Raw genomic sequence first — 16,968 nt, forward strand, 5'->3', positions numbered from 1 at the left:
TTTATAAACTGTAGATTATACATTTACAAATATTACCGTGTTTTCATGTTAATTAGCCCGTATGTTAAACATAATTAATAATAAATATGTATTTAATATTAAACATTCTTAGTTAAAAGAAATATTAAATTATGTGTTAGTAGGATTAGCTATATCCACAGACCGTAAGCGGAGCTTAATTTATACTGTCAGAAACAAATAGAGAAGTTAATAGTAACTGGAATGTTAATTACATCGTTTTATACACGAGCTCTATCTGGTTTTTGTGCCGAAGCGCAAATTAAAACGAAAACTCTTTTTCCGTATTTATTACAAAGTTTACTTTTATAATAGTTTTAAATTAACAATGGCATAAATGTCCTTTTTCGATCATAAATTGATCTTTTGATCAATTTATTTTGATAGCAAAAGCATACATGAGTTTTAATAAATAATTTTTTAGGTGTTTGTTGAGCAAATACTTATATAAAAAATAAACATTAACACTTATTATTTTAAAAAAAACATAAAAAATATAGAACAATTTATGACTTATATACTACATTTCATGTCAACTATTTTCATCTACTATTGCAAATGGTGATTCAGCATTAGTCTTGAGATAGTAAATTCCATCCTTTCTGAAAAATAAATAATTAATTGCACATAAATAGCTAGACAGAGATAAGAAATGAGAATGCAGATTATCCACGGCCACCCATGAAGATTGAAATTAAAATTAGTTTATTATTAGGTTTCCTGGATAAATATAACTCAGTATTTACTAAACTTTAAAAAAAAGTTTTCCTTGCACATGTATTTTTTTTAATTTGATTTAATACTCTGTGCATATTTTAAGCAGTGGTAGCCCAACAATAGAGGACTGAGACTTGCGATCGTAGGTCGCGGGTTCAATTCCTGGGGTACAATCTTATGCAATTCATACTTTCTTTATCTATATGGACGTCCTCTGCGTATCAAAATACCACACTGCGATTGCCAAACCCGCCTGCCAAGCGTGGCAATAATGGTGTTTCCCCCATAGATATCATTGGGGGAGGCCTAAGCCACACAGTACGCGCCTATGGGCTGAAACGACGAATATTCATTATTGTACATGTAAAACTAAGAAATAATTATACATATTTGTTGTTACAAAAGTTTATAAAACTACATGAGTTACAAGTCTAAGAGTTATATAATAAAAGGCAATCTCTTAGAGGCGACCACTTATATTTAAAAAGGATAATAGTGATATATATTTAAAAAAAAAAAGTAAAAATGAGAAAACAAATTCAGATTTAGCTACACTAACAAAATGAGCCAGTATTGAAATATAATTATCTATTCAGCATCAATTTACTGAAACGTATAAAATGTTTAAAACATAATTATTTTAAACATGCGAAACACAATTGTCCATTATTTGGTGAAAGATTAAAAGGTACTCACCCGTAATGTATATCGAAGCCACCCATTATAAGAGTCTCTCCAGTACCCTGACAAGAACTATTGTAATACAACTCGTCGTAGTCCTTACAACGGACGGCAGTAAATGGTACAGTTGAAATGATCGATTCAGAGAAATACATGTGTGCCCGGTTGTGTGCGCACAGTCCTATAAATTTAATAATATGATCAACTCAACGCGGTTTATGTTTAAATATACATAACATCAACAAAGTACACAATATTTAAAAATATAAAACGGTAGATTTATTGATGGAAATTAAAGCTGTAATAGAAAATTTTTAATTTCTTTCAACCGTATCAGTTAGACAATTATCAAAATTAGAACATCTGAAAATAAAAAAAACAACTAAGAAAAATAATGATTGCTACATCAAACATAGCATAAATACTTTAAAACACTCCTCGAACTTTTCTAACAGCTATTGTTCGTGGTGTTTCATGGCTTAATATTGCTTCAAGGTACTGTCAAAGTATCAAAGCAAGACTGCTTTGATACTTTGACAGTACCTTGGTTACAGACCAGTTGCAGCCTTTTCGCGGGCATACGGTCGATACTAAAATACTGAACATTCACTCTCTAACGATGAAAAAGTACATCTTATTTTACTTCCATTAATTATATGTAAACCAACACGCTTATTAAAAAATGAACAAAATATCTTGTGCTAGTTCCACTGTTTATAGCAATACAGTTCAAAGAAAGTCTCCTGTAAAAAAGTTTTCTGTTTATTCAATAACAGGTCCACCGCTGAACAACCCTTTTTTTTCTCAAAACAAGTTAAAATAAAATAGACTACGCCGTCGAATATGTGTAGAGAGCATTTTAATTCAACATGAAGCAATATTTTGACGGTTCACGGTAGTAACATAAACTTATTGCGTTTCAAATTGTGCGCCATTTATGAGTATATGTGGGATTAAACTGTTGTGGCTTCAAGAAGTCGCAGTCAACAGTTCGCTCGCTTACGTCCTCTGTCTCTATGGATGCCCCTCAAAACCATACTATTATTATTATTCGGAAACATGATTGTTACAATAAATAGATTCCCTTAGATATAGACATATCGCATTGTTTTTTTCTGTGCAACGCGGCTTCTATCTTAGCTATAAAACTATGTTTATTTTTGTTAATAGAGACATATTGATGTGACGGCGATTTTCGTTTTTTTTAAACTTATACTGCTTCCCGAATGGCATTTGCAGTTCCCGGTGTTTAAATGTAGCATGTTGCAGATGGCTCTTAGCGAAACCCTGCTTTATAGTAGGCAAATCTAGAAGTTTCTTTTAAGACCGGGCACTGTGGCCCCGAAAGAGGACTTCGGCTTGAGCTGTTACCCAGAATACGTTTAACATTTCAGTTCAAAGGCATCAATGAAGGCAGAACTGCGATTTGGTCAGTGGCAATTACCGTAACACTGCTCCAGTTTACAGCTCCAAAGATAGTATCTTTATATAAATTTAATAATATGATCAACTCAACGCGGTTTATGTTTAAATATACATAACATCAACAAAGTACACAATATTTAAAAATATAAAACGGTAGATTTATTGATGGAAATTAAAGCTGTAATAGAAAATTTTTAATTTCTTTCAACCGTATCAGTTAGACAATTATCAAAATTAGAACATCTGAAAATAAAAAAAACAACTAAGAAAAATAATGATTGCTACATCAAACATAGCATAAATACTTTAAAACACTCCTCGAACTTTTCTAACAGCTATTGTTCGTGGTGTTTCATGGCTTAATATTGCTTCAAGGTACTGTCAAAGTATCAAAGCAAGACTGCTTTGATACTTTGACAGTACCTTGGTTACAGACCAGTTGCAGCCTTTTCGCGGGCATACGGTCGATACTAAAATACTGAACATTCACTCTCTAACGATGAAAAAGTACATCTTATTTTACTTCCATTAATTATATGTAAACCAACACGCTTATTAAAAAATGAACAAAATATCTTGTGCTAGTTCCACTGTTTATAGCAATACAGTTCAAAGAAAGTCTCCTGTAAAAAAGTTTTCTGTTTATTCAATAACAGGTCCACCGCTGAACAACCCTTTTTTTTCTCAAAACAAGTTAAAATAAAATAGACTACGCCGTCGAATATGTGTAGAGAGCATTTTAATTCAACATGAAGCAATATTTTGACGGTTCACGGTAGTAACATAAACTTATTGCGTTTCAAATTGTGCGCCATTTATGAGTATATGTGGGATTAAACTGTTGTGGCTTCAAGAAGTCGCAGTCAACAGTTCGCTCGCTTACGTCCTCTGTCTCTATGGATGCCCCTCAAAACCATACTATTATTATTATTCGGAAACATGATTGTTACAATAAATAGATTCCCTTAGATATAGACATATCGCATTGTTTTTTTCTGTGCAACGCGGCTTCTATCTTAGCTATAAAACTATGTTTATTTTTGTTAATAGAGACATATTGATGTGACGGCGATTTTCGTTTTTTTTAAACTTATACTGCTTCCCGAATGGCATTTGCAGTTCCCGGTGTTTAAATGTAGCATGTTGCAGATGGCTCTTAGCGAAACCCTGCTTTATAGTAGGCAAATCTAGAAGTTTCTTTTAAGACCGGGCACTGTGGCCCCGAAAGAGGACTTCGGCTTGAGCTGTTACCCAGAATACGTTTAACATTTCAGTTCAAAGGCATCAATGAAGGCAGAACTGCGATTTGGTCAGTGGCAATTACCGTAACACTGCTCCAGTTTACAGCTCCAAAGATACTACACTAACACTTCTATATAATATGATCGAAGGTTTGCATACTCTGTGGCATACAAGCCTTGTATTATAAAATTATTTTGTGTATAGCATATTTCGGAGTGTCATTTGAAAATTTTAACTAAAATTCAAATTCTAAAATTCATTCGAGCAATTTACGCCCATGTTTGAAGCAACGCCTAAAGTAAGAAAAGCAAGAATACAATAATCGCGAATTAATTTTGTTGCCAAGTTTTTAATTATGCTGTAGATAACTAAATGTACTATTTATAACCATCAAATTACAGATGCAATCTTAATTCCTAATTTTTTTAAATAATAATTTTCAACTATTTTTATCATCGTTGAAACTGTTCTTAATATCTTGTTTAATTCGCTAAAAGATTTTATTTACAAATTATAGCGCTTTAAAATGGTAACACGTCAAAATTCCTGAAATACATTGTTAATAACGAAAGATAAGTTACTGCAGTTACTACAAATACACAAAGAAATAAACCTTGTTATATATTTTTTGCAACGCCAAGTTTACATTTCGTAAACAATAGTGTTAATCCTACCTCTATAATCGAAACGGCACCCCGGCTGCCGTGTACCGCCATTAGGGTAGAAATCGATATGGCCCAGCGGCGAAGCGAAGCCCAGATAACCGCCGCAAGTGTGGATTACTTCAACGTGTCGCGCATCATGCTTGTCTAAACGGGCATCTTTGTTGCCTAAAGTGAAAAGTGGCAGCGCCGGGTCCAGACCTGAAATGTGAGGGTTTAACAATATTACTGTCAAGCAAACCATTCACGCCATATGTCAATTATGACAACGTTCGTATTATACATCTTCAATAAACACCACTTTACTGCCACAGAGCTGAACAACTCTTCTCAGTTAATTTTACAAATACTAACAGATCACCGTTCCGCCTAGAAATCAATAAGCAGATTACTTTTTTTTGTTTATACAATATTATTAAGTTAATTTTTATGTAGCTAGTCTAATGTTTTTGACGTTTTTAATGTTATTTTTTTCAATTGCTGAGTAATATTATGTAACATCATATCCCAAAGAACCCAAAAATAAATAAAATTTAATTCAACTGTTCTTGTGTAATAAAGGTGTTACTAGAACATTGTTATAAATTCTTAAAGATTTGATCGCGTAGAGAATCCGCAATTCTTGTCATAATGATAATTCATCTTTCTTTTTTATTACTAAAAATTAATTATAAACAATAGGTTGAATTAAAATTTGGGTATTCCCATAATAGTTAATGGTTTCAATTGTTTCTTTTTTGCTTAATCCTTTACAGTCAAACATTTAACCTTCGTATACAGTTTGATTGATTTTAGATGTACACGCAAAAAAGGATTGAAAATATAGCTTATTTGCTTAAAGAATGGTACACCCCATACAAAAATCGATGGTTTAAAAAATTATAATTAACAAAATGATAATGTGACAAGAACTGCCAGATTTGATTAGCCTGTTGAAAAAAATAATTAGTATAATTCAAAGTATTCACCGTTTTAAAGTTTTTGGTTAACAAATGAGCGAAAATAATCGTTCTATATATTTTAAAGACAATAATTTCATAAAATGTTACCTGTAATTGTATCGATAGGACCTTGCTTCACGTAAGCTCCTGCAATACCCACCACGTGGGCACCTAAGCTATGTCCTATTAAATGCACATCATCCATAGAGACTCCTTCAGTGATTAGAAAATTCAGGAATTCCGTTAGTAAGCGGCCGACCATGGCGACGTTGTAGCTCGCAAGTATGTAATTTACATTAGCTGCGTTTCCCCAATCCACCACTATAATATTCAGATCACTGATATTCAGATACGCTGCAATGTCAGAAAAGAAGATCAGTAGAAGAGTATAACAATTCTTTTCCGATTATTCTCGAATTCCAAATATTTCTAGTTCTATACCTTACTACCTTATTCATATAACAAGTTCAATGATATAAAAAAAATTACAATCTCAGCTATTGTAAAATGGTTGCTTACACAACGAACATTTCTTGAAAGCATCGAATAGCTTAGCATATTGTATTCGTTAAAAATTTCGTCTTTTTTATTTTTATTTTTATTAATTTTTTCCATTAGACTTTACTACTGCTTACTTTGTTTAATCATCTATGAGACAAGATTAGGTATAGACAAAGATGTCTGTACCTAATCTTTTTAAGTATATGTCTATTGTTACGCACTAATTTAAATATTTATTTCAACTTAATTCACGCTACGACACAGGCAGTGCCTACTGTAGAATGATTTGCCCTTCTGCTTCTTTTCACCCAAAAGACACCCACTAACACATGCGCCTCCCCTAAATATTGGCACGATGACCGGTCTTGCGCTGCTGGCATCCAGGAACCTCCCGCAACTTTAACCATATCGTCAGTCTACCTAATGGGGGGCCTACCCACACATTTAGTGTCTCGTGGTACTCAAGAAACTTTAGTCCCAACAGCCATCGGTTGCACGAGCGATTTGGACTGCTCACTGCTACTTCAAGCGAAAAATTCTTCGGTTTAATATTTTGTTAAGCAATAAGTTTCAATTCTTATATTTTGGTAATAAAAATAACTATTTTTATTAATTATAATTATCGTAATGTCAAATTATGATGTATGGAAATTGTTTCTAAAACGTCCTGTCCTTAAGAAACAAAGGCTTTACCTTCTTTAATCGACTCCGGCATCGGACTGGATCCATGATTAAGCCACCCGTGAGTGAGTACTTTTACTTTATTTTTAAAATTAAAATTTGAATTACGCAACGAAGCTGTATTATTTGTTTTTAGTTCTTGTGCATCGTAAGGGTTACGTCTGAAAATTTTGTCAAATATAAAAGTTATTAATAAATACATCAAAAAATGATGAATTACTGAAAGTGCACAAAGTCACAAATGTATGAGCTCAGTTAATGTAATATTATTAAAGACACAGAAGTACCCAAAATACACCTTTACTTACTGACAGTAAATTTTCATTGATATGAATGCGACCTACAATGAGCATTACATATCCAGAGGCCTATGTATATATATGTATGTAGATACTTATTAAATAATTTTATTCTATAAAATTATGGAAGAAGCTTGAATGAGTTAGTAATTAATAAATTACCAAAACGGACAAGGAGTATTTTCGACGTGTCTTCTTATGCATAAATAAATTTGTTGTTTCCCTCCAACAAGCAAAAATATTTCTCAGTTTAACCCACTGCTTTTTTTTTATTTTTTGGTTATAAGTTCTTTCCATAATAGGCCAAGTTTAACCGTATTAACTTTGCGATTATTGTAATTTCGATTATCAAATCGCATATTTCAATGCATTGAGTATTGGTTTCACTGTCATTATTTCTAGAAAGTATTTTACACAAAATAAGTATTCATAACTAACCTTGTGAATAATTGAAACTTAACATCTTGATCATAAACCCAACCCCAAAACCAGAGCCTAGTTTCATTAACGTCAAAAACAGATGGATAGGATTGCACGCTCGCTAGCCACACGGGATCATACGGTGTCGGTGCATCCCACTTTACTGCTGAAACTAAAATACAAAGCAATTATTACATTTGTAGTTTTAATATCATCAGTACCTTATTATAAATGTAATATTGATAACGATGCTTTGTAAACAGGTTTCACATGGTTTTTGTTGGGTATTCGAAGATAAAAATTAAATTTTAAATTTTTTTTAAACGAAATTTTAAAATACATCAGACTAAAAAAAAATTATCGAATTTCAAAATACCTACTTTACACGTCCGTTAGTATAAATTGATTTTACAATATCGTTTTAGTCATAAGCTCCGTTTAAAAAAGTTTAAGGCGAAATAATGTTATGGTATCAACGGTTAGAAGGCTGGTATAAAAGGGCATAGATTTTTCTTATCCTAAAATATTGTAAAATTTTTAAGTTATTGTCAAACTATTACATTTCAATTTCAATCATTTTTTTATAAATTGTTTCATTTAAATTAGTATTCACATATAAACTTTTTATTGACATTTTTTACCAGTTAATACACATTTTATTAATCTTTTTTCGCTAATGCTCATACAGACAGAAATAAGAAGAAATTTCATCTACTTTCGCAAATAGTCATTAGTTTGAAGTTTAAAAAATTAGCATTACCAATTTTATAAACCTTATTGTTTGTTGGGCAGATATGAACAGAGACAAGAAATATATTCCTTACATAATTGATGCAACTAAACTAAACACTTCTGGTGATAATCCTTCCATTGTTCGAAGCCGCATGGACGGGTACCAAGTAAGAGCGCGTTTTTGTTCGCAACCAGTATAGTGTATTCGTTAACCTATTTGAAAGATTATTGCTAACGAATTATCTGGCTTGACAAGGTATTTTATCACAAATTTAAAGCTAACGTTTCAACTGAGAGACTACGTTTCAGTGTTGTTAATATAAATATACACACACACACACACACACACACACACACACACACACACACACACACATATATATATATATATATATATATATATATATATATATATATATATATATTTAAATTTTTGTGAGAAAATTATCATATCACAACTCTACTGCTCTGAAATGGCTTAACCGATTTTTAATCAATTGTATATATTTAAATTTCATATATTCAGTAATCCTGAAATTCAGTCGTTAACTGTATTTCAAACACCTAAGTGATAAGGATGGCCCGCCCCTACATTTTTAATATTTTTGACCAAATTTTTTATTTCATTTTCATTAAATTTAGCATTAAGAAATATTTAAAACCCTTAATTTCCACCTTTCTACTATCAACCCCTATATTTTAATAGCAATGTTAGTACTGTAAATTTTTTAACTCTACAGTCGATAATTATAACACATACACACGCATTGAGGGATTAATATTGTTTTATAATTTCATAGTTGTAATTAATGATTTATAGAATTTTAAGACATAAACTATTATAAATAAAAGAAATGTTTACTGTTTCGTTACTTTTATATTTCGTCATCGATCACAGCACCTCCTGGTTCTATGACATATATACCAAATCTACACACGCTTACAATAAAGTTAGTTATTATTATATATACCCTAGAAATAATGTATGTAACATAGCAACGTTTGCCAACAACTCACAAATACTTTCTCCGTGCTAATTAAGTTTAGTATTTATAATTAAAAATCTGTCATTACCATCGTAGCATTACAATTAACTCTAGAAACAACGCAAAAAGCTAGTACGAAAAAGATAAATTGTAAAATGAACGTGCATTTAATATTTATCTGTTTGATATGCTACAAAAAAAATATACATTCAAATTGTTACTAAGCGAAATAAATGACACATACAATTTTCGCTTCAGCAAGAGGTGAGGGGAATTCGAAGCATGCTCGCAGTGGCATTGCTTCTGCAATAATAATGAGGAAAGTAGTAAAAAATAAGCCGTGTACCGTGAGACGTCATCGTGGCTGACACTTCGCCAGACGACTATTCTGTCTACTATTTTATTATACACTTTCATTATATACATAAGTATATATATAACTATTTCCAGCTGGATGGACTATGTAATAATCTATAAGTTTTTTTTTTTCATTTTTCCTCGATATAAGTTTTTAAGACCAGACATCGTGGTGACCATTGTGCTGAGACTTTTGCACAAGGCAGCTATGGTGATGATAATGGTAATAATGAGTTTTTTTTCTCTTTCTATCTTCTAACTGAATGTAAATTTGAATACTATATCTTCATAATTTAATTTCTTATGAAGTCTAATAAATTCTAATAAAAAGCTCAATTATGGTATAAATAACCATATATGGTATAAATACCTATACGAGAACTTTACACTCCGGAAATTTTATACAATATTATTATATGAGCTCGCAAATGTTTCAAAAATATTGATAAATTTCACAAGAAAATTAACAAGTTTGAATACTTGATTTTTTTTAAAAAATTAGGTACTGAATTTAGGGAAACGTTTGTTTTCATTGAGCAATTTAAAGCTATTGTATATCAAATAGTAACAGGGGATTTATTTTTTCATTCAATATAACAATTGGTAATAGATATATGTAGAAGTTTACTCTGCTCGTCTGCGGACGAAACTAGTAACTGTTTTTATATAGTTCAATTGTTTTGGTATCATGTATGAAAATTTTGTGTATTAATGTTTCAATTCTGTGCCTAATAAAAATAAAATCCAAATTAAGTATCTTACAAATCATTTTAAAATACAATAGTGCAAATAATGTGTGTTTATACATGGCCCAATTTAAGAAAACATAACCGAAGTTTAATGGTCTAAAAGAATTATTACATATAATTTAATAATTTCATTTTTACAGACAATCTTAAGGTGATACCGGTAGAAAGACATTATGCATTCTCTCGCGTATGCATCTGTGAACTCCATAATGATATACATCAGTAGTTTGGGGACAAATTACTCAAGTCAACGACGAAAAAAGCATTGTTATAACTATCAAATTTTACTTATATAGAGCATCTAAGAACTAATTCATCGCACGTTTACTTAAAGTACCTAATTTGAATATAAAATTTAAACAAAAACCCGCACGCATTGTTAACGCTGTAGTTACAAAAAAAATTAAATTTAAAGTCTATATTATGCTACCGGAGAATAATAATATTAGTACGAATATTACGGGTTTTATATAGATCTAGGTGATATATATAAGTAAAATATATTTTAATAGTTTACATATTGCGCACCTACAGTTAACTCAGTACACACAGATTGATTAGTTATAAAAGCTTTAAAAGCGTTTTGCTGACAAATAAGCAGTACGTCCACTGCTACTTTTCCTTAATAAAAAATTAAACTACCCAGCGTTTGATTCACCAAATCAAAGAAGAGTAAGAATTACGTCAATGATCGGATAAGTTCGGTTTTCTAAAACACACGGCACTTTGACATCTTGGTAGTAGCGATAGACAAAGATAACGCCTCCGAACACAAACCTATATAGATTTTGTTCTTGCATAAGCATATCACAATAACAAATAGTCAACAATAAAGTCAAAATAACGAAGAGGCAGTGCATGAATTTTTTTATCTATAGATTAAATATTGTTTTTCAAGTACGCGTAGTTTTATATCCATGCCAGTATCTTTAGATTCATTTCAACTCTGATAACCATTTACAAAAAGTTGGCATGTGCAAAAAAAAGTATAATTCATATCGTTTCAGATTAATATTAAAATTATTTCTAGCAAGTGCTTATTTAATAATTTACTTTTTTCTTATTACAAGAATAGAATAAATCAGCAATCCAAACAATTCTTCTGCTTGTAGTTTGAATATAATGAGGTAAATTTTGATTTGAGACTTATTTAATCGTAGGCATTGAAAAGGAACATACATATTTATTTATGTGAAATGTGCATAAAATTATGAATAGTAACTAATAATACTCTCTCTCAGCGAGGATGAACACAATCGGTACTAACCAATATTATTTTACGATTCTTTGTATACAAGACGCAGACTTTCTCAATTCACACCTGCATAAAAACTTTGCAATAATGTTTCTAGTTAATGAATTTTAATTTACTTGTGAAATTTCTAAAACACGTTGTTTGCAAAAGTTCAATACTCTGAACTGAAATGTTACATCCATTGTTTGTTTAAACATTCCGATGTTGTTTTAAACAAAGACCATTTTTATATGTGCATTAACGTAAAACTTAATGAATGAAACTAACTGTAATTTTAGAAACCTTTTTTTTATATTTCATGTTTCACGAGTAGGAGATATTAGAGCTACTTCAGTACCTTATAATTATCTTTTATATACAATGCATCATAAAAACAGGTATGAGAACATACAAGAAACTCCAAAATAGGTTTTATTCTGTTATTTACTATATCTTTCTTAGCTTTTGACGTTTCTAATATTAGATCACAGAAAGAGTCCATGGTATCAACAACCATGTGGATCCAAGAGATCTTAAAAATTGGAAGACAAAGAATTTTAAATATAATTTCACAAATAAATAAGAAGCCATCTTTTAATTTTTCATAAGAAATGTAGAAAAATAATAATCATACGCAATTTTCAATAGAGATTAATATTTTTGAGTCTATTCTTTTTTCTTTTTGTAATTATGTGCCAGTGTATTTATTAAGTAAATAAAAAAATCGTCATAATTACAAAATAGACACCTGGTCGATAGTCATTAATAAGTAATTACCGATACTGTTTCTTCTGGTACGTGGTCTAATTAACTGGTTACTAAGCGTTAAATTGCATATTTAATCCGCAGTGAATATGCAACTTTCTTTATCGAGAATCATTATGATAATCTCACGATCGATACTTTTACATACTATCATAATTTATGCGTGGTAATCAAGTACGCTTTCTTACGAACAAAATTCTACCTATTTTAAATAGCTTACTTATTACAACACTTAACAATTTTTCTAGAGATAGTACCAATTTAAATACCAGAGTAGTCCGGTCTAGACGGATGCAATTTTTGGTAAAAGGCTAGATGAAAAAAGAGAAAGAAGACATTTTCGGCTCCAGCTGAGTACAGATCATTTTCTTTCATATTCTTTAACACAATAGTCATAGACACATAGATAATATAATCGACTAAATCTGTGTCATTTATATTACTCTATGTTCCTTTAGTAATCGTAAATAGCTTAAAAAGATAAGTATAACAATTGTATAGGTATAAGAATGATAAAAATAACAAACAAAAATTTTTATTTTCTTCATAATTGATTCCGTTTTGCTTTATTATATTTATACTTTGCTTCATTTATATTGGTACAACGAAAAAGAATTTTTATCCGACCAAAATTGGTATAATATGGTTTTAAAAAATGTGCGTAACTATTTATTGCTTTAATTTGAAGAAAAACATAATAATATTAACCTTTAACTGTGGACGCGCGGTCTCACAGACCGCTTGCAGTTTGTAATTTTTGAGTTTACACCTTTCCCCTTGCTCCCCGCGTTTAATGCTCTCAGTAGCTTTAGTTTTAGCGCCGAAACGTATATTGAGATGATAGGTTGTGTCGGCGGCCCCAAATTAGCTGAGTTATTTTACATTATACTTGAACCGCGGTCTGTCAGACCGCACGTCCACGTTTCCCGCGTAAATAATATAAACGATGATTTTGTTTATTTTATTGTTTTATGTTATTTTCATTCAAAATGTCAATGAATATTGAACGAAGAGATGGCCTATGCTCATTTTATATCGCATTCTTGACTTGTGTGGTATAAATGCTCATGTACTACACAATGAGCACCAGAGCAAAAAAATTGAAAGTGGAGTATTCCTAAAAAAAATAGCACGATCTTTAGTCGTTCCGCATATGCAAAGACGAGCAATAAAACCAAGTATTTCAAACGAATTGAAAATGACAATGAGGCGAGTTTTATTATGGTCAGATATGCTCCTAGATGAACCCCCTAGCCAGGAGAGTAGTGATTGATTAAAGCGAGAAACATGTCGTTTTTGTCCACCAAAACTAAAGAGAAAGTCCAATTACACTTGTATAAGTTGTAGGCAGGTCATATGTTTACAGTGTTCCAAACCCTTGTGCAAGGACTGCCAATAATTTTAAACAATTGGACCAATGTCAAAAATTTTGTATTTTAATTTGAGTAGACTTTTATTCGTTTTTATATTAGGTTAAACCTTATATTCATAGTTTTGATTGTTATTTTTTCTAAAAAGTTTAATTCATTCGAGTTTTTCGTCCTAAAATTGATCTCTAGTAAATGTATGCCAAAAAGTGCCTTTAATTGTTAGTATGCTTTATTTTATTTACAAATAAAGAAAGATTGATTAAAAGCCTCGAAATTATTTAATTTCAATATACCTAAAAAACATTAAATACAAAAGTGTACAAATAAAATTGATATTTACGTAATATTTGGACTTCAGAACATAGCGGTCCGAGAGACCGCGCGTCCATGGTAGTGTGACAAAAAAATGACGTCCATAGTTAAAGGTTAATATCTAAGATAAGCTTATACGATATGATACACAAATATTGTATAAGTTCGTAAAATACCAAAAATTAAACTACATATCAACTTATGAACTGATTTGTTGCTCTGCAATATTTCTCTTGACAATCTATGTATCGTTGCATCCGATATAAGCTTTATGGGAAGCATTAGACACATTCCATTTGGGATCTTTTTCACGGCGTTTTCCAACGACAACACTGTTTCTTCGGCATCTTGATAGGGGTGTTCTTTTATTTTTATGAATAAATGATAGTCGCATGGTGATAAGTCGGACTGTAAGGAAAATGGGCTAAAAATTCCAAACCTGCCATAGTCAAATATCCTATTGTTCGATTAGTCGAGTGTGCTAACGCGTTTTTCTGTAAGACTCTTATTCATGTACGTTGTTCTCCCTTCTTTACAAAACAATGGGCAAACAAACGCTTGTATCTCTGCTGTTACTTTGTTTTTTTTTTCTTTTGCAGTACTTCTCGAGAACAAATGTTTCACTATAAACTATGTTGGCAAATTACGAATCGATCATCTTTTTCCTTAAGCTTCTTCCTCTCTTATTTTTGCACAAAATTAAAGGAAGCACCTAGTCATATTGAGTTATCTAAGTAGCACCAAGCTTTCTAACGCTCAAATGACCATGCAAAGTATTTTGAAATTAGCTCAAAACAACGCCCACGCTAGCTTCAATTTACTGGTTAACTCTCTGTCATAATTTCCATGTTAATTCCAGTAGCCGCTGTCGGAAATTCATCACATTTGAACTCTTTTCAAAAATAGTAGCACAAGACGGAGCTTTATCATCAAAAGCTAACGTTTTGAAAATCTATTGTGACTAAGACGCTCATCGTAAAAAAATGCATTGAAAACTTTGGCGTGGTAAATTCATTATAACCCTGAAGTTTAATTTTAAATTGCCGCCAATAAGAAAATTAAATGACTGACGTAAAAGCTTATTCTGAACACAGCTTAATTTCACACTTATTACGTTATGTAGTGATCAAATTAAAATATTAGGGCATATTTCCGTGTTCGAGATTATTTTGCAAAATTCAAATGTAGGTTTACTTTATTGCATATAACACATTTCACACAAAAAGTGTCAAATGAATGCCACGCGATAACTAGTTATGATATATATACATTTATATGGAGAAACATGTTTAATTTATAGAAGGATGTTTAATATATATATCAGAAAGGAAGATAATTTTTTCTATATAATTAAAAACGTCTTATAATTTTAAAAGGGCATTCCAGTTATTAATCTTGAAATTAACATTCAAAGGAAGTTAACTTTATACAGCAGTTCAAAAAAACGCTCTTCTGCAATGTTCTCAATGAATACAGCATCCATAATTGCAACTCTCATAATTAAAAGCTTTACCGACACATTTATTAATAGTTTCTAAGCAAGCCCTTAAAACGTTTATTTCGAGGAAACGGGTTTAAACAGTCGCAAAACAATTTTGGTTAAGTTAATGATAACCCGGTTACCCCTTATTTTCAAGGCTGATATTTTCTTTTGTGTTACTCCAATAGTATATGTATATATATATCGTTGCAGTTAACTAACAAATATTTAGAGTTTCATTAACAAAAGTAGAAATAATAAATTAATAAAAATTAAAACAAACCTGAACAAAAAAGAATCAAAAACAAAATCATCACAATGTTTAGATTCAGACACTCAAACCAGAATTTACCGAGTCTAAATAAACTTGTAAGAGGTTCGAAAAGTTTAAAATACTCATTTTGAAGTTACATCAACTTTATGTACCGTCAGCGAAGACTTCAACATTTTCACTGGCTACGAGAGTCAACAGTAGAATTTAAATTTGTGTAGCGGTATATCGGGGAGCATTGTAATTCACAGTATGTGCTTACCATACATCCATCGATCATATTAATCGAACTGTTTCCTATGTACACAAACATGACTAGAGAGTAGAACCTTGGTTTACAATTAACTGATAAAATTGCTACCTAATATTTAGTATTTCTCTCACTTTCACTCCATAAAAATACATTTTAAGGAAAGAACTTTGTAGACGTAATAATTTCATAGAAAAGTTAATTAATTTTGACGAATTACATCTTAACATAGTTATTTTTCATAAGCTCATCAGTGGACGTTCTATGGCTGAAATCATAATCATCATCAAGCGCACCATTATGAGTTTACGTAATTCTTTGTGGATTTAGAAACATGTAGTGTAATTTCTTTAGTGATATTTTTTTGGAATTTATATTTAATTTGCCTTACATTTACCCTAAAACTAACTGTTAAAGATACGCAACAAATGCTTTTAATATAAAAATAAAGTATATTTTATTTCAGTTTAAAACATTTGCAACTAAAAAACTTGTAATATTTATAAGTTCAAAAGTAATGATTGTCTTAAAAGCTTTCATTACGAAAGAATATGTTAAGATAGTCATATGTATATTAAGCATTGATAACTATGTTTTCGTGAAGCATTCTTCAATAAATATATAATAAATAAAATATAGTAGATATTTCGGACAAAATCTTTACATTTGTCTTAGTTTCTAATTTTTATTAATAGATTTAGTACAGTTTTATTATAGTTCGCGAATATAACTATTGGAATCAATCGCGGTAACAGCTTTCTTCTTCAAACCTAGTTTTATACACCAGCAATGTGTTTTACAATTAAGCAGTAGAGTTTTGTACGGTACTAGCAATAAATGACCGCGGCCCTATAGTCGGGTTACTGGGCTAAATA

The 16,968-nt window shown here is 30.9% G+C and overlaps 1 protein-coding gene across 1 annotated transcript; it reads right to left on the bottom strand.

Annotated features, from left to right (window-relative positions):
• Positions 1–550: 550 nt before the first annotated feature.
• On the bottom strand, positions 551–15,886 carry LOC137926477 (pancreatic lipase-related protein 2-like). Its single transcript, XM_068770082.1, has 7 exons — positions 15,856–15,886; positions 7,606–7,759; positions 6,881–7,029; positions 5,795–6,040; positions 4,758–4,946; positions 1,432–1,597; positions 551–620 (listed from the first exon to the last, which is right to left on the bottom strand). Exons 1-7 carry the CDS (start codon positions 15,884–15,886, stop codon positions 551–553), a joined length of 1,005 nt encoding a protein of 334 aa, XP_068626183.1.
• Between the last annotated feature and the right edge of the window lie 1,082 nt (positions 15,887–16,968).

The sequence above is a fragment of the Battus philenor genome, unplaced genomic scaffold (genome assembly GCF_028537555.1).
Source record: "Battus philenor isolate CCGP_79_NKW_IND1 unplaced genomic scaffold, ilBatPhil1.0.hap1 SCAF_3, whole genome shotgun sequence".
Lineage (NCBI taxonomy): Eukaryota > Metazoa > Arthropoda > Insecta > Lepidoptera > Papilionidae > Battus > Battus philenor.